Source organism: Podarcis erhardii (assembly GCF_964252035.2).
Source record: "Podarcis erhardii genome assembly, chromosome: 12".
Lineage (NCBI taxonomy): Eukaryota > Metazoa > Chordata > Lepidosauria > Squamata > Lacertidae > Podarcis > Podarcis erhardii.
The window spans coordinates 2,279,268-2,299,836 of NC_138513.1; the positions used below are offsets into that span (position 1 = coordinate 2,279,268).

Genomic DNA, 20,569 nt, shown 5'->3' on the forward strand with positions numbered 1-20,569 from the left:
TATTACTAATTTATTTATACCCTGCCCTTCCCGGTTCAGAAAACCAGGCTCAGGGCAGCTAACAACAAATTTAAAACACTTAATTGGTCAACAAAAAACAGCATAAAATACAGTATAAAACGTGAATAACAATAAATTCAGAATTCAAAAATCAGTTTAGGGGGGAAATCCATCCAATAAACATTAGATGATCATCAGGGCTAGCTGGCTAAATTAGTCCTATTTGGGCCAGCGAGGAGACCAGGGGAGAATTAGCTGTGGGATCCCAGAGTGGGTAATCTTCATAAAAAGGGGAGAGGGAGGGAAGGAAGGGGAATAAAAGATCAGGCTAAGTTCAAATTGAAAGCCAGGCGGAATAGCTCAGTCTTACAGGCCCTGCGGAAGAAAGTTAAATCCTGCAGGGCCCTGGTCTCCTGGGACAGAGCATTCCACCAGGTCGGAGCCACCACTGAGAAGGTCCTGGCCCTGGTGGAGGATAGTCTGACTTCCTTAGGGCCCGGGACCTCTAAACTATGGTTGTTCATGGATCTTAAGGTCCTCTGCGGGGGAGACCAGGAGAGACAGTCCTGTTGATAATTTGTTTGGAAAAAAATTTTTTTTTAACGATGTAAATGGGAGCGGGAGACGTGAGGGAGTCCAAAGAAGTGATGAATTTGTTGTGAAAGAAGTAAGATTGTTTATTATGTGTGCATTTATATTTAAAAACCTTAATAAATATTTATTAAAAAAAAAAAAAAAAAAAGACCAGGAGAGACAGTCCTGTAAATACGAGGGCCCTAAGCCACAAATGTGTGGGCTGTCCTATCAGTGGCTGGTAGCAACGATGGTAGCTATATGGAAATCATATTTAGATTCGGAGGTGATGACAGCACTAAATCTGAACCAGGGTTCAAATCCCTGCTTGAAGTTCTGCGGCCGGCATTGGGCCAGTCATCATATCTCTGCCAGGCCTACCTCACCGCGTTGTTGTGAAGATAAAACAGGGGAAGGTTGACAGAACCTCATAGCACGCGCTGAGTTCATTGCAGGAAAGATGGAGTATTCGATAAAACAACAACAACAACAACAACAACAACAATAATAATAATAATAATAATAATAATTTATTTATACCCCACCCATCTGGCTGAGCCTCCTCAGCCACTCTGGGCGGCTCCCAATCAAGTGTTAAAAACAATACAGCATTAAATATTAAAAACTTCCCTATACAGGGCTGCCTTCAGATGTCTTTTAAAGATAGGATAGCTGCTTATTTCCTTCACATCTGAAGGGAGGGTGTTCCACAGGGTGGGTGCCACTACCGAGAAGGCCCTCTGTCTGGTTCCCTGTAACCTCACTTCGCAGGGAGGGAACTGCCAGAAGGCCCTCGGAGCTGGACCTCAGTGTCCGGGCTGGATGATGGGGGAGGAGATGCTCCTTCAGATATACTGAACTGAGGCCATTTAGGGCTTTCCAGGTCAGCACCAACACTTTGAATTGTGCTCGGAAACGTACTGGGAGCCAATGCAGATCTCTCAGGACCAGAGTTTTGTGGTCCTTGCGGCCGCTCCCAATCACCAGTCTAGCTGCCGCATTCTGGATTAATTGCAGTTTCTGGGTCACCTTCAAAGGTAGCCCCACGTAGAGCGCATTGCAGTAGTCCAAGCGGGAGATAACTAGAGCATGCACCACTCTGGCAAGACAGTCTGCGGGCAAGTAGGGTCTCATCCTGCGTACCAGATGGAGCTGATAGATAGCTTCCCTGGACACAGAATTGGCCTGCGCCTCCATGGACAGCAGTGAGTCCAGAATGACTCCCAGGCTGCGTACCTGGTCCTTCAGGGGCACAGTTACCCCATTTAGGACCAGGGAGTCCCCCACACCAGCCCACCCCCTGTCCCCCCAAAATAGTACTTCTGTCTTGTCAGGATTCAACCTCAATCTGTTAGCCGCCATCCATCCTCCAACCGCCTGCAGACATTCACACAGGACCTTCACCGCCTTCACTGGTTCTGATTTAAAGGAGAGGTAGATTACCCATCAGCTGTCCGAAATCATAGAGCTGTGGAGCTGGAGGGGACAGCAGCGGTCATCTAGCCTGACCCGCCTGCAATGCAGCAGTGCAGCTAAATGGTTGTGGCTTGTGGCTGGCCACCCTGGGGAATGGGAAGCCAGCCTTGGACCTGATCCAGCAGCTCTCTTCCTCCGTCTCATCTTCAGTCTCTTGCCAGCGACCCTCCCCAGCCATATCCTGAGGCAGTGAGTCCCACAGGCCCGACACAACTGACCCCTGGCCCCGCCATCTTTCGCAACCCTCGGGACTTCCAAGTTGTTACCTCAGCTTCAGGTTCTCCATGAAGTCTTCCATGGTGACCTGGTCTAGGAGGACAAAATCGGCCTTCCCAAACTCCAGGCTTTCTTGCTCGGCCATGATCCTCAGCGTGAAGGGTGCAGAGATGGGGAGAGAAAGAGAGGCTTGTGGGGCCGCTGCGTCCCACCACTGGCAGACCGAAAGCAAATGACTCAAGTCGGCGATGGCTGGCGGGGAGAGCTTCCTTCAGAGAGGCGAGGGTGGAGACCTGTGGTTAGCTGGAGCTTTTGAGACGCTTGCGTTTCCGCTCGCTCGGGTGTCATCGTGCATGAAAATATAAATTGCACCCTTGCAAACCCATAGACCAAACTCACACGAATGATGACTAGGGAGAGGAGGTGGCACCAGAGGTTTATTTTTAATTTAATTTTAAATAGTTTTATTACGAATTTTACATAACAAATTATCACATCATCTTCATTTCCCGCCCCCAGTTCCCCCCCGAAACTTCCCTCCGTTCCTCTCTCTGATTTTCCAACACGTCTCATTCTCTGCATATTGTAAACTTGTAAAGATCCATAAATTATCTATCTATTATGTCAACCGTCAATAAATTTGTGTATGTTTATTCAAAGCCTGCCAATTCATTTTGTTCATTTTTTTAAGTACAGTCATACCTCGGGTTACAGACGTTGCACGTTTTCGGGTTACAGACGTGCCGAAACCCGGAAGTACTGGAACGGGTTACTTCCAGGTTTTGGCACTTGCACATGCGCAGAAGTGACAAATCGCACTTTGCGCATGCGCAGAAACGCAGCGCTGCAGGTTGCGAATGTGCCTCCTGCACGGATCACGTTCGCAACCCGAGCGTCCACTGTAATTTGTAAAGAGTTCCCATTCTTCTTTAAAGTCACAGTTGTCCTTATCTCGCAGTTTGTATCATGTCAATTTCGCCAATTCTGCATAACCCATCAATTTCTCTTGCCGCTGTTATTTTGTCAGGCTTTCCTCATTGTCGCATACATGAATAAGTTCATTATTTTCCTTGGCAAGTCTTTCCCTACAATCCCTAACAGAAATGCTTCTGGTTTTTTTTTTTACATATGTTAATTTAAACATTTTCTTCAACTCATTATATATCATTTCCCAGAATTTTTTAATTTCTCTGTATTCCCACCACATATGGTTTATAACACAGGGACTTTCTGTGGGGAAAGAGGCGCAAGTTATTCTTGCAATATGGTGGACAAAACTGCCTAGCAAGTTCTGAAACAGAACTGAGTCACACATTTACGTACATGTTCTCAAAGTTTCCTCCGTTGAAAACAGGGACGTTTCTTATTCCCACCCCAGCTGCCCCTAAAAACCCCATTTTCGTCCCCATCTCCCCAAGAGCATTTCCTCCAATCCCTTGTGCCATTTTTGTCTCTTCTCCATTTTGAGCCAGGCAGGTGATGGAGCAATTAAAAGACTTTTAGGGACAGTGTCCTAGCAGGACGACCGATGAGACGAGACCACCTCTCCCTTGCTTTGCCCATTTTGAAAGAGATGCTTGCACCCTCCACGGTTCTGTTTTGCAGCACTTGCTCAGCCACCCCGGCATTCGGCGCTGGCCTGTGGCTAGTGATGTAATTTCCTCCCTTCCGCGAGAGGCCTTTGCACCAGAAAGTGCTTCTAGCTCAGATCAGAGAGCCCTAAACCATCCTTGCTGAATCAGCCGGCAGAAGCAGCTGCCCTCTGGGGCTGAGTGTTATTACACAGTTACTATGTGCCTTAAGTTGCATCCAGTTTGGATTACAGTGGTACCTCAGGTTACAGACGCTTCAGGTTACAGACTCTGCTAACCCAGAAATAGTACAGTGGTGCCCTGCAAGATGAATGCCTCGCAAGACGAAAAACCCGCTAGACGAAAGGGTTTTCCGTTTTCCGAGGCGCTTCGCAAGACGAATTTCCCTATGGGCTTGCTTCGCAAGACGAAAACGTCTTGCGAGTTCTTGCGAGTTTTTTTCCGTTTTTTTCCTTTTTCTAAGCCGCAAGACTCGCAAGACATTTTCGTCTTGCAAAGCAAGCCCATAGGGAAATTCGTCTTGCGAGTCTTGCGGGTTTTTTTTGCTCCCCCCCCCCTTTTCTAAAACGCTAATAGCGCTAATCTGCTAACAGGGTTGCTTCGCAAGACAAAAAAACCGCTAGACGAAGAGACTCGCGGAACGGATTCTTTTCGTCTTGCTAGTCACCACTGTACCTCGGGTTAAGAACTTTTCTTCAGCCCTAGGAAGCCTTTATGTACTTTGACTTTCTCATCTATTGGATAGGCATGCCATCCAAAATCTCGTCTCTACTCCCTCTAAATCCAATACATCCGTATCAGCAGCGGGAGGCCCCATTAGCTAAAGTGGTGCTTCAGGTTAAGAACAGTTTCAGGTTAAGAACAGACCTCCAGGACGAATTAAGTTCTTAACCCTGTGGAACGCCCTCCCTTCAGATGTGAAGGAAATAAGTAGCTATCCTACCTTTAAAAGACATCTGAAGGCAGCCCTGTTTAGGGAAGTTTTTGATATTTGTTTTTAACACTTGATTGGAAGCCGCCCAGAGTGTTTGGGGAAACTCAGCCAGATAAATAATAAATTATTATTATTAACTCAAGGTACCACTGTACTGTAAAGCGGTCTAACATGGGGCAGCCAATTGAGTAGGGATAGTTGTAGGCAGCAAAGGTTTCCTTCCTAGGCTACTCCCAAATTCTGCAAATGCCACCCTATAAATGCCAGAACGGCTCCCTCATTATTTTCCTTCCACCAGCAGATGAAGACTGTTTTATTCCATCAAGCCTACGAGAAGGGCTTTAATAGTGCTGCGCTGCTCCTATTATTTGCATTTTCATCATTTGTTCCCAGATTGCTTTAATTCTATTAGATTTAATTACTCATTAACTGTTGCACTTTGTTTTTTCGCTTGGTGCATTTTTTCCTGTGTCGTTCGTTTAAGCTGCCTTGAGTCTGGGAGAACCGTGGGATGTTAAGTAAACATACAGCTATAAGAATATACGCCTTTGCTACAAGTGAATTTTGCAGAAGCGGTGCGATAATGTTGTGATCCAATTTTGCACGTCTGAACAGAATGGAAAGGTAGCCCCAACTAACAAGAGGGTGATGGGGAACCCACAACCAGGCAAAATGTGCCCATGATCCTAAAATTCGCCAGCCCATGAAACCCAGTCACTGCGGGAATAAGTTCCAGAGTTTAACTATGGGCTGCATAAAAAAAGAACTGTTTTATGTGTCCTGAATTTATTCCTGCCGCTCTCCCCGGTCCATATTCAGCCACTTATTATTGAGAAGTGCGTGGAACAGGTCTCAGTGTTTCGATTTCTGGGAATGGAGTTGAGAGACGACCTAACCTGGGGAGAAAACAGCAAAGACCTGGTGAAGAGAGCACAGCAGTGGTTATATTTTCTGAGAATTCTCCAGAAAAACAATCTCTCAAAGGGCCTGCTGATGGCATTTTACCGTTGTACTGTGGAGTGTTTTAACTTATGGTCTGTGTTTCAGTTACAGATAGGTAGCCATAGTGTTGGTCTGCCATAGTCAAGACAAAATAAAAAAATTCCTTCCAGTAGCACCTTAAAGACCAACTAAGTCAGTTCTTGGTATGAGCTTTCGTGTGCATGCACACTTCTTCAGATACACTGAAACAGAAGTTTCCAGACCCTTCTATATAGTGAGAAGGTGGGGAGGGGTATTACTCAGAAGGGTGGTGGGAATGGGTGATTGGCAGATAGCTGTGATGAGCCTGTTGACGACTCTTAACGACTGCAATAGGTCTTACAGGAAAAAGCAAGGGGTGAGAAGGTTATGGTCTGTGTGTGTGGTTTGGAAGCTGCACGGTCAGGGGAAAAACAATGCTGTCCAGGGTTGCAAAGATTGCAGAGAGAATAATTGGGTTCACTCTTCCCACCTTGGATCAAATCTACGCTTCCAGATGGCATAAGAAAGCTGCAGAGATAGCGCAGGATAGTGCGCACCCCGGAAATTATCTCTTTCAGCTTCTGCCTTCTGGAAGAAGGTACAGGGCTATAAAGACCAGGACTAGCTGCCTGAGAAACAGTTTCTACCCAAATGCAATTCTGGTTCTAAACGTAGCATAAGGGGTCTCTATAGTATAGTGTATTTTAAAATGGGGTTTCAGAGTTTTTAGAGGTTTTTGAATGTTTTATGTAGTTTTTCAATTTCATTGTTCTGCATGGGACAATGACAATAAAGATGTCGTATATCAGCCTTAGCCCTCCAACTTCTAAACAACTGCAGCGTCCCACTTTGCAGCTAACTAGCCCAGCAGATAAAAGCAGGTGGGGAGAAAATGGCAAATGTTTTTCAGGGTGAGCGAACTTCCTTCTTCCTTGGAATAGAGGAAGTGGGGAGGCAAGCAAACACACACTCAGGAAACAGCTTAGTAAGATGCCCAATTACCTGCCCACACCCCACTGCCCAGAGCTCAGCCCAGAAGCCCTTTGCAAAAGCACTTCCTTTTCAGAGCAGAGGGAAAAAGCCAAACACCGCCCTCCCAAGAGACAAAACGCCACACGATTTACTGTATTTGCTTATTTATTAAAAGAATCTTGCGCTATGACCAGAGACTTCTTCTTTCAGGTCTGACATCCTGCCCAGATTTTGTCACCCAGCGAAATGACTCAGAACGGGGCGCGTGAGCCGGGGGAAAGCGCAACGCCACACCCACGGGTTAAACGCAACAGCCGGCTGGTCGGGCTCAGGTATTAAAGCAACAGCAGCAGTAGTTGTTTAGCAGGGATCAGTCACTTATCCTAGCAGCTGCACTGCTCTGCTCAGCACCTTTTCCTCCAGGGATCTGGAAGACAAAATAGGCAGGAGCTTTAAAATCTGCACAGCAGTGCTGAAAGATCTAGCTGAGAAAGGTCACATTCATAATCATCATCATTATATATTATTTATACCCCACCCATCTGGCTGGGCTTCCCCAGCCTCTCTGCATGACCTCCAACAGAATATTAAAATACAATAGTCTATTAAAAGCCCAGAAGGCCCTCGGAGCTGGACCTCAGTGTCCGGGCAGAATGATGGGGGTGGAGATGCTCCTTCAGGTATACAGGACCAAGGGCGTTTAGGGCTTTCAAGCAGCACCAACACTTTGAATTGTGCTCGGAAACGTACTGGGAGCCAGTGTAGATCTTTCAAGACCGGTGTTATGTGGTCTCGGCGGCTGCTCCCAGTCACCAGTCTAGCTGCTGCATTCTAGATTAGTTGTAGTTTCCGGGTCCCCTTCAAAGGTAGCCCCATGTAGAGCGCATTGCAGGAGTCCAAGCGGGAGATAACTAGAGCATGCAGCACTCTGGTGAGACAGTCTGTGGGCAGGGAGGGGCTCATCCAGCGTACCAGATGGAGCTGGCAGACAGCTGACCTGGACACAGAATTGACCTGCGCCTCCATGGACAGCTCTGAGTCCAGAATGACTCCCAGGCTGTGCACCTGGTCCAGTCTCTTTCTCTGGCCTAGTACAGCGGACGCTCAGGTTGCGAACGTGAGCCGTGCAAGAGGCACATTCGCAACCCACAGCGCCGCGCCTGCACACGCGTGGGTCACGATTCAGTGCTTCTGCACATGCGCAAAGTGCAATTTAGTGTTTCTGTGCATGCATGAGCGCCGAAACCCAGAAATAACCTGTAAGGTACTTCTGGGTTCGGTGTGACATGCAGCCCCAAAACGAGCAACCAGAAGGGTCTGTAAACCCGAGATATGACTGTACTGTTTTCTGCTAAGCAGTGTTTGACATCAGGCAGATGCTAGGTGCGTTTGCGACTGGGAATTGTCTGATTGCAAGCAATTTGAGGAGTCCAGTTACCATGTATGTGACTGAGATTCAGGGTTAACACTGCTTGGTGCTGGAGGCTCAGGAGGAGAAATACCAACACTTTGAATTGTGCTCGGAAACAGACTGGGAGCCAGTGTAGGTCTTTCAGGACCGGTGTTATGTGGTCTCGGCGGCCGCCCCCAGTCACCAGTCCAGCTGCCACTTTCTAGATTAGTTGTAGTTTCCGGGTCACCTTCCAAGGGAGCCCCACATAGAACGCATTGCAGTAGTCCAAGCGGGAGATAACTAGAACATGCACCACTCTGGTGAGACAGGCAGGGAGGGTCTCATCCTGCGTACCAGGTGGAGCTGGTGGACAGCTGCGAGTCCAGAATGACTCCCAGGCTCCGCACCTGGTCCTTCAGGGGCACAGTGACCCCATTCAGGATCTCAGGAGTCCTCGCTTTTGCCACCCCTCTTAAACGACTGTCGACCCAAACCTCTGTAAATCCAAACGCAAAGTCTGAGCAGATGCACTCCCTACTCAGAAGCGAATTCCACTCGGTTCAAATGAACGCACTCAGGACAGCAATTAAAGATTCTCTCATCTGATAAAAGCACCTGTTCAAAACAAAAAGGGTTTTGCTAGTTTGCTTTTTGAAAGAGAGATCTACAAACTCGTTTTCATTTCCACTGGCAACAGACTTCCAGATTAGACAGCCCTGCGGCTGACGAGACCCCTTAAGACTGCAAGATGGTTTTAAAAGCCTCAGTGCCCTCAGCTTGCCCTGTTCTCACTGCAGCAGCTGCGCCTTCTTTGGGACCCGATTCTCCTGGGAAACGCTTGTCTGAGATTTCTATAACCTCACCCCGAAGACGGAGCAGAGGGAGGCCTCAAACGTCACAGATTTGCTCTTGCAAGCGCTACAGGAATGATCAGGGTCACGGGTATGACCGAGCCACGCTGGAAGGCTTGCGGGAGAAGAATGAGAAGGCAAAGACAGGCACACAACCTCGGTCCCAAGAGCTGCTGTTAGGTCAGTATTCTTCGACATGAAGAATCCCCATCTGTCTTCGGCTAGGGGCGACGAAGCAAAGGTCCTCCAGCTGCTGTCAAACTCCCATCAGCCCCCAGACAACATGGCCACTGCTCAGGAATGCTGGGATATGTAGTGCAACCATATCTGGCAGAGAAGGTCCACCAGCCTGAATATACCAATGCAGAAGCTTCAAGCTTTTGTAATAAGAATTTTAAGGTCTTAGATATATAGTAAGTGTTCATAAATGTACGAAGCAAACACGATGGAAAAAAACCTTCCTTGTCACAGGAATTCAGTAAACACAATTTCAAAGGGTGACAGACTACAGTGGTACCTTGGGTTACATACGCTTCAGGTTACAGACTCCGCTAACCCAGAAAGAGTGCTTCAGGTTAAGACCTTTGCTTCAGCATGAGAACAGAAATCGTGCTCCGGCGGCGCGGCAGCAGCGGGAGGCCCCATTAGCTAAAGTGGTGCTTCAGGTTAAGAACAGTTTCAGGTTAAGTACGGACCTCCGGAATGAATTAAGTACTTAACCCGAGGTACCACTGTACCAGGAAAAGACTACCAAGAAAGGCAACCAAATAAGGAATTATCAGATAACCTGGCAGACAGGAAAAACAGCAGCATTCAAATTTCTGTTGTAGACCACCTTTTCCGTGATGTAGGTATGATGTATCGGGGGGGGGGTGGTTTTGGGTTACACCCCTTCTGTGATGTATGTATGATGTATGAAGGGGTGGTCTTGAGCTCCAGGGCAGGGAATTTAAAATGTCTATATAAGGCCTTGCGCGCCACTGTTCGAGGTCCTCCTCCTTTCCTGCGTGTGAGGGGAGCACCCTGTTGCAACAAATCAATAAAGATCAGGCTTACTAGCTGCTATGCTTCTCAATATTCTCCGGTTGGCCTCTGTTATTTTCTTCGACCAACGGAGAACCTGCAAAGAACTCTATAAGGGCTCATGTGTCCCCCATAAGGGAATAAGGGCACATTTTTATTGTTTACAACACTTTTTAAACTGGGAAATCTTGCACCATCTTGGGAGACTGGACAGTTGCAGCCAGACCAACGCAACCTGCCACTGGAAAGCCCCAGAGATCAAGGATTATTTATTAAATTTGTATACTGCAGCCTGAATGAGTTCTCAAACTTTGAAACGCCTCAAGCCAAGGCCGGATTTAGACACATCAAAAAAAGGGTTTCAGAAAAAAATGACCTTTACAATGAGAAATCAGGTTGGCAAAAACAGAACGCCACAGCGCCATCTGGTGCCACGGTGTTGTATCGCATATCAAACGTTTTTCCTTTAGCAATCTAGCCGAGTCGCAAGAGCAAATTGTTCACCTGTCACGGAGCTGGGACTCAAGTCCGTCAGGTGGGTTAATTGCCAGGCGGTGTGGTCTGAGAAGGTCACTAAAGAAGGATCCACTTCACTCAGCGCTGCTGGATCCAACGTGATCTGAGCTCACATCCTGAACTAAAGAGAGAGAGAAATGAATGGCTATTGTTAGAACTGAGGAGGCAGAGCTCTTGTCCAGATAAGCCTAGCAGCGAGAGGAAATCCGTGGAGCTATCAAGTTCCTTTTTAACTCCCTCCCCCCTTCTGACAGGAGCGCAACAGCAGTAAGTAACACTGAGCAAGTTGGAGTTTTTAACTGCCTCACCACAGCTGCCTAATTCCCCTCCACTCCAGGGTTTTCCCCAAGCAATCGGAGACTGCGCCCGCACAAAGCTAACTTCTCCGCCGCCCTCTTCACGCCTCTCTTGGTTCTGGGAGAGCAGGGTGAGGAGTGAAACGGGAAGCCTGCAACTCAGCAGCCTCCCAGGAATGGGCTTGGCCGAGATTTCTATAACCTCCCTCCGAAGTTGGGGCAGAGGGAGGCCTCAAACCATCTCACAACTGCTCTGGCAAGCACTGCAGGAATGATCAGGGTCACAGCGCAGACCCAGCCATGCTGGAAGGCTTGCGAGGAGAAACGGGCGGCCCATATTTCAGAGCCGTTTCAAGCAGAAGACTTACAGCCTGGCACCTTCGTCAGGAAGGCCAACTGGATTTTCTTGTAAGCATGCGGAACATCGCAGTCTTCTTAGCCAAGTTCCTCTCTAAATGACATCATCACAAAGAGAATCTGCAACGGGGAGGGGGACAAAAATAACAGAATGGCTCAGCATTCCCTATTCATGTGTTTAGAAAGCTGGTGTGAGTTTTAATTTGTTTCTAGCCTGCTGTTCTTCTTTTAACTTTGCCAAAGTCTTAAATTATTGTTACTAATTCTTATTACAGTCCTACCTCGGCTCCCGAACACCTCAGGAGTCGAACGTTCTGGCTCCCAAACGATCGCAAACTGGAAGTGAGCGTTTTGGTTTTTGAATGTTCTTTTGGAAGCTGAACATCCAACGGGGCTTCCGATTGAATCAGAAGCTGCGCTTTGGAAGTTGAACGTTTTGCAAGTCGAACGGACTTCTGGAATGGATTCTGTTCGACTTCCAACTGTATTTCATTGCTTAATTTTTTTGTAAACCACTTTGAGAGTTCGGGTTTTAACAAATCCAGCAAGCAGTGTATGAATTCTACGAAATACAGTGGTGCCTCGCAAGACGAAAAGAATCCGTTCCGCGAGTCTCTTCGTCTTGCAGTTTTTTCGTCTTGCGAAGCAAGCCCATTAGCGGCTTAGCGGATCAGCTGTTAAGCGGCTTAGAAAAAGGGGGGGAAAGGGAAAAAAACCCGCAGGAACTCGCAAGACATTTTCGTCTTGCGAAGCAAGCCCATAGGAAATTCGTTTTGCAAAGCACCTCCAAAACGGAAAACCCTTTCGTCTAGCGGGTTTTCCGTCTTGCGGGGCACCACTGTAAATAAATGCCCCCTTTTCGTTGTGTTACTATTTAGACCTAGTGCAACAGGCAGGGGAAGAACTCAGCAGCACAGAACCCTCCTAAAGTGAAAGGGCCGCAATCTTGCTACAACAACCTCCCCAACATTTTGCCACTCAGAGGACGCTGGACTCCCACCAGCAAGACCACATTGTCTAGACCTGCTGAGTGCCGCTGACTTGGACTCATGGGCATTGGAGATCAACATCTTCTGGTGGGACAATAGGTTGGGAAAGGTTGTCTTACGAGTGCAGCCCGATCTTTGCTTTCAAGGTCTCTATCCTTTGCACCGGAGGTTAAGAAATGGAAGTTCTGGATCAAATGCACCAACAATGGACGGTTATGATGTGCACCGTGCATGTCTCTCTCTCTGGCCTAGTACAGCGGGTGCTCGGGTTGCGAACGTGATCCGTGCAAGAGGCACATTCGCAACCCACAGCGCTGCGCACGTGCGGGTCGCGATTCAGCACTTCTGCGCATAGCACAATTTAGTGGTTCTGCACATGCGCAAGCGCCGAAACCCAGAAGTAACCCGTCCGGTACTTCTGGGTTCGGTGCGGTGCGCAACCTGAAAACACACAACCTAAAGCGTTTGTAAACCAAAATATGACTGTACTGTTTTCTGCTAAGCAGCGTCTAATATCAGGCAGAAGCCAGGTGCATTTGTGACTGGGAATTGTCCGATTGCGAGCAATTTGAGAAGTCCGGTTGTTAATAATAATAATAATAATAAATAATAAAATTTTATTTATATCCCACCCTCCCCAGCCAAAGCCGGGCTCAGAGCGGCTAACAACAGTAAAATAATACAGCATTCTAAAATCAATTCATTATAAAATCAGTTCATAAAATCGGTTACCATGTATGTGACTGAGATTCAGGGTTAACATTGCTTGGTGCTGGAGGCTCAGGAGAAAAAATGTCTTCCAGCCCAGCTCCCGAGTCGGATAAGTTTGCTGCTTTACATACACACACACAGAGGTATCTGCAACTATTATGGTTTTGGCCACTATCGCAGGGACTGAGCCCCTTTTATGTTTGTGGTATCTGATGAAGAATTGTTATTAGAAATGTGATATTAACGACGTGTCCCTGATGCGAATTGTCTATTAGTTCTTGCGTTTTGGGGGGGGGGACACAAATAGTGCGACTGGAAAAAAGAGCGACTAGACAGTCTGTTGTGGGGCTCGTAACAATCTCTCAAAGGACCTGTTGATGGCATTTTACCATTGTACTGCGGAGAGTGTATTAACGTATGGTCTCTGTGTGTGGTTTGGGAGCTGCACGGTCAGGGAAAAACCAATGCTGTGCAGGGTTGTAAAGACTGCAGAGAGAATAATTGGGTGCACTCTTCCCACCTTGGATCAAATCTACGCTTCCAGGTGCCGTAAGAAAGCTGCAGAGATAGCACAGGATAGCGCGCACCCCGGAAATGATCTCTTTCAGCTTCTGCCTTCTGGAAGAAGGTCCAGGGCTATAAAGGCCAGGACTAGCCGCCTGAGAAACAGTTTCTACCCAAATGCAATTCTGGTTTTAAACGCAGAACGATATAAGGAGTCTCTATAGGAGTATATTGTATTTTAAAATGGGGTTTCAGAGTTTTTAGGTTTTTTGAATGTCTTATGTAGATTTTTCAATTTCATTGTTCTGTATGGGACAATGACAATAAAGATATCGTATCGTATCACTTCAGGAGTCATCCGTTGAATATCCAAGTTTCTAACAGTACATACATGCCTGCATTTAAAGCACATGGCTTCCCCCCTAAAAAAGAACTGTGGGAACTATAGTTTACCCCCTCACAGAACTACAGTTCCCAGGATTCTCTGGGGGCAGTCATGTGCTTTAAACATATGGTGCAGCCGCAGCCAAAGACCAATGTGTTGCGGCAATATAGCAAAGAATAAACTACGTAACAGAATAGCTTCAAAGCTCATGCGATGTTCTTGAACTACAACTTTTTCTGTCCGCTATCCTGAGATGCGCTGCAGGGATTGGAGTTTCTACATCTTTTAAAATGGAGAAACTCTTTGTTACCTCTCCAAGGTAGCGTTTAGTTTCTCCAGCTCCCAAAGGCCTTAATGGATCAGGCCCAAGGCTCCTCCGGTCCACCATTTTGTCGTCGCAGGAGCCAATCGGACGCCTTCAGCAAGCAGGACACAAGCACGGCTGTTCCTAACAAATAAGAGCAAAGGAGGAGAGGAATTGGGAGCAACTGTAATCATCAAATTATGGTAGTAGGACTACAAGAAGTTTTGTAAGGAGGAATATATGAAATATTGCAAAGAAAAGAGAGAGAGATACTAGTTATGCTATTTAAATGTAATAGTGAAAGTATGACATGTAAATTAAGTGGAAAAGATTGGAAAATTTTCAGATGTGACTGAGCTAAAAAAAAATTGAATAAGATATAGAAGTATGTTTAATAATTGTTGAAAATGATATGTTAAAAAACTAACAAAAATAATTTCTAAAAAAGGAGAGGAATTGGAAAGATCCCCGGTGAATGCAATGCAAGGCTTTGGGTCCAAGACCACAATACAAAATGGAAGGAGAACTTCGTGATTAACCACAATCTTCCTTCCAGGGCATTGGGAGAACGCACAGAAAAATAAAAGTAAAAGCAGATTCGAAAAGGCTGTTTCTGAAACAAGGAGGAGAAGCAGGACTAAGATGTGCAGATTTGCTCCCCAAGACCGTGGGGAGCTCCGAAAAAATAATATAATTTGGTCTTTTTTAATTTTAGTTTTTTTATTTTAATTGGATATATTAATTGGATGTTTTTTATTGGAAAAATCTATAAAAATGATTTTTTGAAAAAAGGAAAAGGCTGTTTCTAAGCACCCCTGGCCCTCGTTTTTCCAAAAGTCAAGTTTCTAGTCCACACCACGTGCATTGCAGCTTACAGCTGAGAAAGCATGCCTTTTCCTAACGAGAGATCTATCCCAAAGGGAAAACAGGCTCGAAAATGCAGCAGGGGATTGTAAATGGAAAACCAGCATATAAAGCTGCAGCTAAACTACAACTCCCAGCATCCCCCATTCCTCCTCTAATATGTAGACTAGGGAGAAAGGGCCGCGCTGCTTTCTGGGAACTGTAGTCCACCCAAGACCATAAGGACCAACACAGCAGCCCGTTTAGCGCCGAGACTCAACAACCCGGGTTAAAGGCCGCATCCCCACAAGACACCAGAGACTAAAGTACCTACCTGCACCAATCCAGGCCGCGGACCGGACACGGTCGCCGCGGATGGCGACAGATCCATTTTCCTGGTGGCCCAGAAGCAGAAACCGCCATCTGCTTCGCTCTGCTTCGTAAGACCCGCCTGCTCCGTGCGTGTGACGCCACCGCGTCGAAACCCCGCCTCCTCCTTCCCCGAAGTCTCTCCTTCGCCCCCTAGCGGCTCACAGGCCTTACGGTTGACGAGCCTCTCTATATTAATGCTTTCAATAGAACTGCAATCACGCCGCTCGCCAGCAGGCGGCGGCAACGGGTCTCGCCTTGCGCGGAGCGGGCGGGGCAGAGGAGCAAAGGGGATGCAGTCTAACTGGTTCTCTAGAGCGACTTTCGGTCGTCAGTTGTAGTTGGTGGGAATCCGGATTAAGAAGAGTGGAAATATAGAGAAATTAAAGAGGCTTTGTGATGAGAAAGGTTATTGTAAAGAGAAAATGAGATGTAAGGATATTATAAACTAGCAATATATTATAAAGGAAATGCGGAACAAATATAAAAACATGAGGATTGTGGGAGGAGCTGGTGGAAGTCAAAAAATTGTAAATTTTTGAATATGGTTGTGTTGGAACAATTTGTAAAAGAATTTAAAATAATAATAATAAAAGGAAATATAGAGAAATTCATGTAGAGTGGAAAAGCCTTGTGACACCTCAAAGGATGGCAGATTTTATTACAGCACAATATGATCCCTATGTTGCCACCTCCATGTTCTGCTGTAAGGGGTCACTGGGCTCTTTTGTTGTTGTTGTTTAGTCGTTTAGTCGTGTCCGACTCTTCGTGAACCCCTGGACCAGAGCACGCCAGGCAATCCTGTCTTCCACTGCCTCCCGAAGTTTGGTCAAACTCATGCTGGTAGCTTTGAGAACGCTGTCCCACCATCTCGTCCTCTGTTGTCCCTTTCTCCTTGCGCCCTCCATCTTTCCCAACATCAGGGTCTTTTCCAGGGAGTCTTCTCTTCTCATGAGGTGGCCAAAGTCTTGGAGCCTCAGCTTCAGGATCTGTCCTCCCAGTGAGCACTCAGGGCTGATTTCCTTCAGAATGGAGAGGTTTGATCTTCTCGCAGTCTATGGGACTCTCCAGAGTCTCCTCCAGCACCAGAATTCAAAAGCATCAGTTCTTTGGCGATCAGCCTTCTTTATGGTCCAGCTCTCACTTCCATACATCACTACCGGGAAAACCATAGCTTTAACTATACAGTGGTGCCTTGCAAGACGAAATTAATTCGTTCCGCGAGTTGCTTCGTCTTGCGATTTTTTCGTCTTGCGGAGCGCGGATTCCCCGGGTATTAACGGCTTTAAGAAAAAGGAAGCAAACCTGCAAGACGTTTTCGTCTTGCGAAGCAAGCCCATAGGGAAATTCGCCTTGCGAAGCACCTCGAAAAACGGAAAACCCTTTCGTCTAGCGAGTTTTTCATCTTGCGGGGCACCACTGTACAGACCTTTGTTGGCAAGGTATGTCTCTATTTTTAAGACGCTGTCTAGGTTTGCCATCGCCTTTCTCCCAAGGAGCAGGCGTCTTTTAATTTCGTGACTGCTGTCACCATCTGCAGTGATCATGGAGCCCAAGAAAGTAAAATCTCTCACTGCCTCCATTTCTTCCCCTTCTATTTGCCACGAGGTGATGGACCCAGTGGCCATGATCTTCGTTTTTTTGATGTTGAACTTCAGACCATATTTTGCTCTCTCCTCTTTCACCCTCATTAAAAGGTTCTTTAATTCCTCCTCACTTTCTGCCATCCAGGTTGTGTCATCTGCATATCTGAGGTTGTTGATATTTCTTCCGGCGATCTTAATTCCGGCTAGGGATTCATCCAGCCCAGCCTTTCCCAGGATGAATTCTGCATATAAGTTAAATAGGCAGGGAGACAATATACAGCCTTGTCGTACTCCTTTCCCAATTTTGAACCAAACAGTTGTTCCATATCCAGTTCTATATTATAATATAATATAATATAATATAATATAATATAATATAATATAATATAATATAATATAATATAATATAATATAATATAATATAATATAATATAATATAATATAATATAATATAATATAATATAATATAATATAATATAATATAATAATATAATATGTCTTTAAGGCGCTTCTTTTTTCAGGTGCAACACCCACTCTTCCACCCTCTTTGACCACCCCATCAGAACCGGAACTGAGGGTAGACCGGAACTCATACATTTCCCCCTACCTCTTTGGGCAAGCGAGCCTCTCTCTCCCGCCTCTCCCTCTCCGCTCCTCCTTCCCGGAGGACTGACGTCAGTCCTCCCGCGCCGGGCCTTTGGGGCGCCTCTCGGCGAGGCCTGAATGAAGGCGAGCGCTGGCGCGGGGCACGCCGGGAACGCCGACGCCCAAGATGGCGGCAGGATTGAAAAGTTGTTGCCGCGGCGGCGGCGGCGGCGGCGGCTCTTCTGGCTCGGCTTGAGGCCCCTGCTCTTCCGGGATGGCGGCGCAGTGAAGGGAGCGCGCGGCCCGGGCGGGGAGATGCCTCCGGGCCCCGCCTGAGACATGGAGGAGGAAGGCAAGAGGGGCAAAAAGGTGAGGCGGGGGGGCGGGGGCGCCGGGGGGGGGAAGAGGGGCGGGGCCTGGGAGGAGGGCGGGGCCTTAGGGGAGGGTGGGGGAGGGGCAGATACACTGGGGGGGCGGGGGGGAGTTGGGGGGCTGATTCCCCCCATGAGAATTGGAGTTGGGGGTGTTCGCACAACCCATAGGCGAGGGGGCGGGGGCGCCGGGGGGGAAGAGGGGCGGGGCCTGGGAGGAGGGCGGGGCCATAGGGGAGGGTGGGGGAGGGGCAGATACACTGGGGGGGCGGGGGGGAGTTGGGGGGCTGATTCCCCCCATGAGAATTGGAGTTGGGAATATTCACACAACCTATAATAATTGGGGGGGGGTGGAGATGTTTTACAAGATCAATTTGAAGTCCTGCTGCCCCCCTTTTTTACCAGAATATCCCCCCCATAAGAATTGGAGTTGGGGGTGTTCGCACAACCCATTGAGGTTGGGGGTTCAGATGTTTTAATTAAATAGAACAAGATCAAATTGAAGTCCTGCTGCCCCCCTTTTTTACCAGAATACCCCCCTCCATAAGAGTTGGAGTTGGGAATATTCACACAACCTATAAAAATTGGGGGGTGGGGATGTTTTACAAGATCAATTTGAAGTCCTGCTGCCCCCCTTTTTTACCAGAATATCCCCCCCATAAGAATTGGAGTTGGGGGTGTTCACACAACCCATAGGGATGGGGGGTTCAGATGTTTTAATTAAATAGAACAAGATCAAATTGAAGAACTGCTGCCCCCCTTTTTTACCAGAATATCCCCCCCATAAGAATTGGAGTTGGGGGTGTTCACACAACCCATAGGGATTGGGGGTTCAGATGTTTTAATTAAATAGAACAAGATCAGTTTGAAGTCCTGCTGCCCCCCCCCTTTTTACCAGAATACCCCCCTCCATAAGAATTGGAGTTGGGAATATTCACACAACCTATAAAAATTTGGGGGTGGGGATATTTTAAAAGATCAATTTGAAGTCCTGCTGCCCCCCTTTTTTACCAGAATACCCCCCTCCATAAGAATTGGAGTTGGGAATATTCACACAACCCATAAAAATTGGGGGTTCAGATGTTTTAATTAAATAGAACAAGATCAAATTGAAGTCCTGTTATCCCCACTTTTTCTTTTAAAAACCAGATTACCCCAAGTAAGAATTGGAGTTGGGGGTGCTTGGAGATGCTTTAATTAAATAAAACAAGATCAAATTGAAGTCCTGCTATCCCCACTTTTTGTTTCTATAACCAGATCACCCCAATAAGAATTGGAGTTGGGGGTTTTCACACAACCTATAAAAATTGGGGGGTGGGGAGGCTTTAATTAAATAAAACAAGATCAAATTGAAAGTCCTGCTGCCCCCCTTTTTTACCAGAATACCTTCCCATAAGAACTGGAGTTCAGGGAGTCTTCACACAACCCATAAGAATTGTGGGGTGCAGATGTTTTCATTAAATAAAACAAGATCAAATTGAAGTCCTGCTGCCCCCCTTTTTTACCAGAATATCCCCCATAAGAATTGGAGTGGGGGGTGTTCACACAACCCATAAAAATTGCAGTTGTTTTAATTACATAAAGCAAGATCAAATTGAAGTCCTGTTATCCCCACTTTTAAAACCAGATCACCCCAAATAAGAATTGGAGTTGGGGGTGTTCACACAACCCATAAAAATTGCGGGTTGCGGATGTTTTAATTAAATAGAATAAGATCAAACTGAAGTCCTGTTATCCTCACTTTTTCTTTTAAAAACCAGATCACCCCAAATAAGAATTGGAGTTGGGGGTGTTGTTGCACAGCTCATAAGAACTTGCCGGGGGGGGGGGAGATTTTTCTTTTTTTTTATGAAATAAAACATGATCGATTTGCAGTCCTGCTCTTGTTTTTTTCTCTCTCTCTCCTCAATTTTATCAGAGGTAGATGCTCAGGATTTTCCTCTTCATCTCCCCACACCTCGCATTTCACGTATGCCAATAATAAAGAAGGTCTTAGTTGGTATCTTTAAAACGTTTACATCATATCAAGTTTAATGTTTTTCTACTCCCTGCTCCCCCTCCCAATTTCCAAATAGTTCTACATTTGCAGGACTCCTTTCCACCCCACCCACTTCAAATATTTCACAGCTGGCAATAATTGGACGGGGGGAATATTATGTTTGAAATATTTAGATGATACGAATCGTGATATCCTTCTGCTCCTTGTCCCGTTTCCCCCAATTGCCAGAGAGTTTTACATTTGCAGTCTTCCTTTCCACCCCACCCTCTCTCAGTATTTCATAGGTGGCAAGTATTGGGGTAGAGGGAGTATTGTCAAACCCAAAAGGCTTCCATTAGGCACCTTGTGAAATCTTTCCCTTGGGGAGGTCTTATGATTCTGCTGTCACCAGGTAATATTTGGCAGTGGAGGGGGAAAAGATCTGCGACAGACCAGCCTCATCCGTTGTTGAATACAGTATTTTTCGCTCCATAGGGCGCACCAGACCATAGGGCGCACCTAGTTTTTAGGGGGGGGGACAAAGAAAAAAAATTATCCCCCCCCCAGCCCTTTGGCTGTCTTGGCTTCCTCTTTAGTCATGCGCAACCTCTCCACCCGGGAGATAGCTGCCTGAAGCCTGAAGAGTGAGAGGGGTCGGTGCGCACCGACCCCTCTCGCTCTCCAGGCTTCAGCGAAAGCCTGCTTTCGCTCCATAGGACGCACACACATTTCCCCTTCATTTTTGGAGGGGGAAAAGTGTGTCCTATAGAGCGAAAAATATG

At 46.8% G+C, this 20,569-nt stretch overlaps 2 protein-coding genes and 2 long non-coding RNA genes across 4 annotated transcripts in view; 2 read left to right on the plus strand and 2 right to left on the minus strand.

The window, feature by feature from the left end:
• Positions 1-2,492, minus strand: part of LOC309325891 (unconventional myosin-Ig-like) — a 95,745-nt gene extending 93,253 nt beyond the window's left edge. The window contains exon 1 of the mRNA XM_081834227.1: positions 2,316-2,492. Within this exon, the coding sequence (XP_081690353.1) occupies positions 2,316-2,410 (95 nt within the window). The 5' untranslated portion in view covers positions 2,411-2,492. The remainder of the gene's footprint in view (positions 1-2,315) is intronic.
• Positions 1-20,569, plus strand: part of LOC309326124 — a 154,040-nt gene that overhangs the window by 84,604 nt on the left and 48,867 nt on the right. The gene's annotated exons all lie outside the window — the stretch shown is intronic.
• Positions 10,504-15,404, minus strand: LOC309326074. The gene is made up of 4 exons (XR_014150100.1): positions 15,233-15,404; positions 14,062-14,199; positions 11,174-11,282; positions 10,504-10,630 (listed from the first exon to the last, which is right to left on the minus strand). It is a non-coding gene; the product is annotated as an uncharacterized lncRNA (long non-coding RNA).
• The window catches only part of CCM2 (CCM2 scaffold protein), a 51,848-nt gene continuing 48,867 nt past the window's right edge, over positions 17,589-20,569 (plus strand). Inside the window, exon 1 of the mRNA XM_081834449.1 lies at positions 17,589-17,807. Within this exon, the coding sequence (XP_081690575.1) occupies positions 17,778-17,807 (30 nt within the window). The 5' untranslated portion in view covers positions 17,589-17,777. The remainder of the gene's footprint in view (positions 17,808-20,569) is intronic.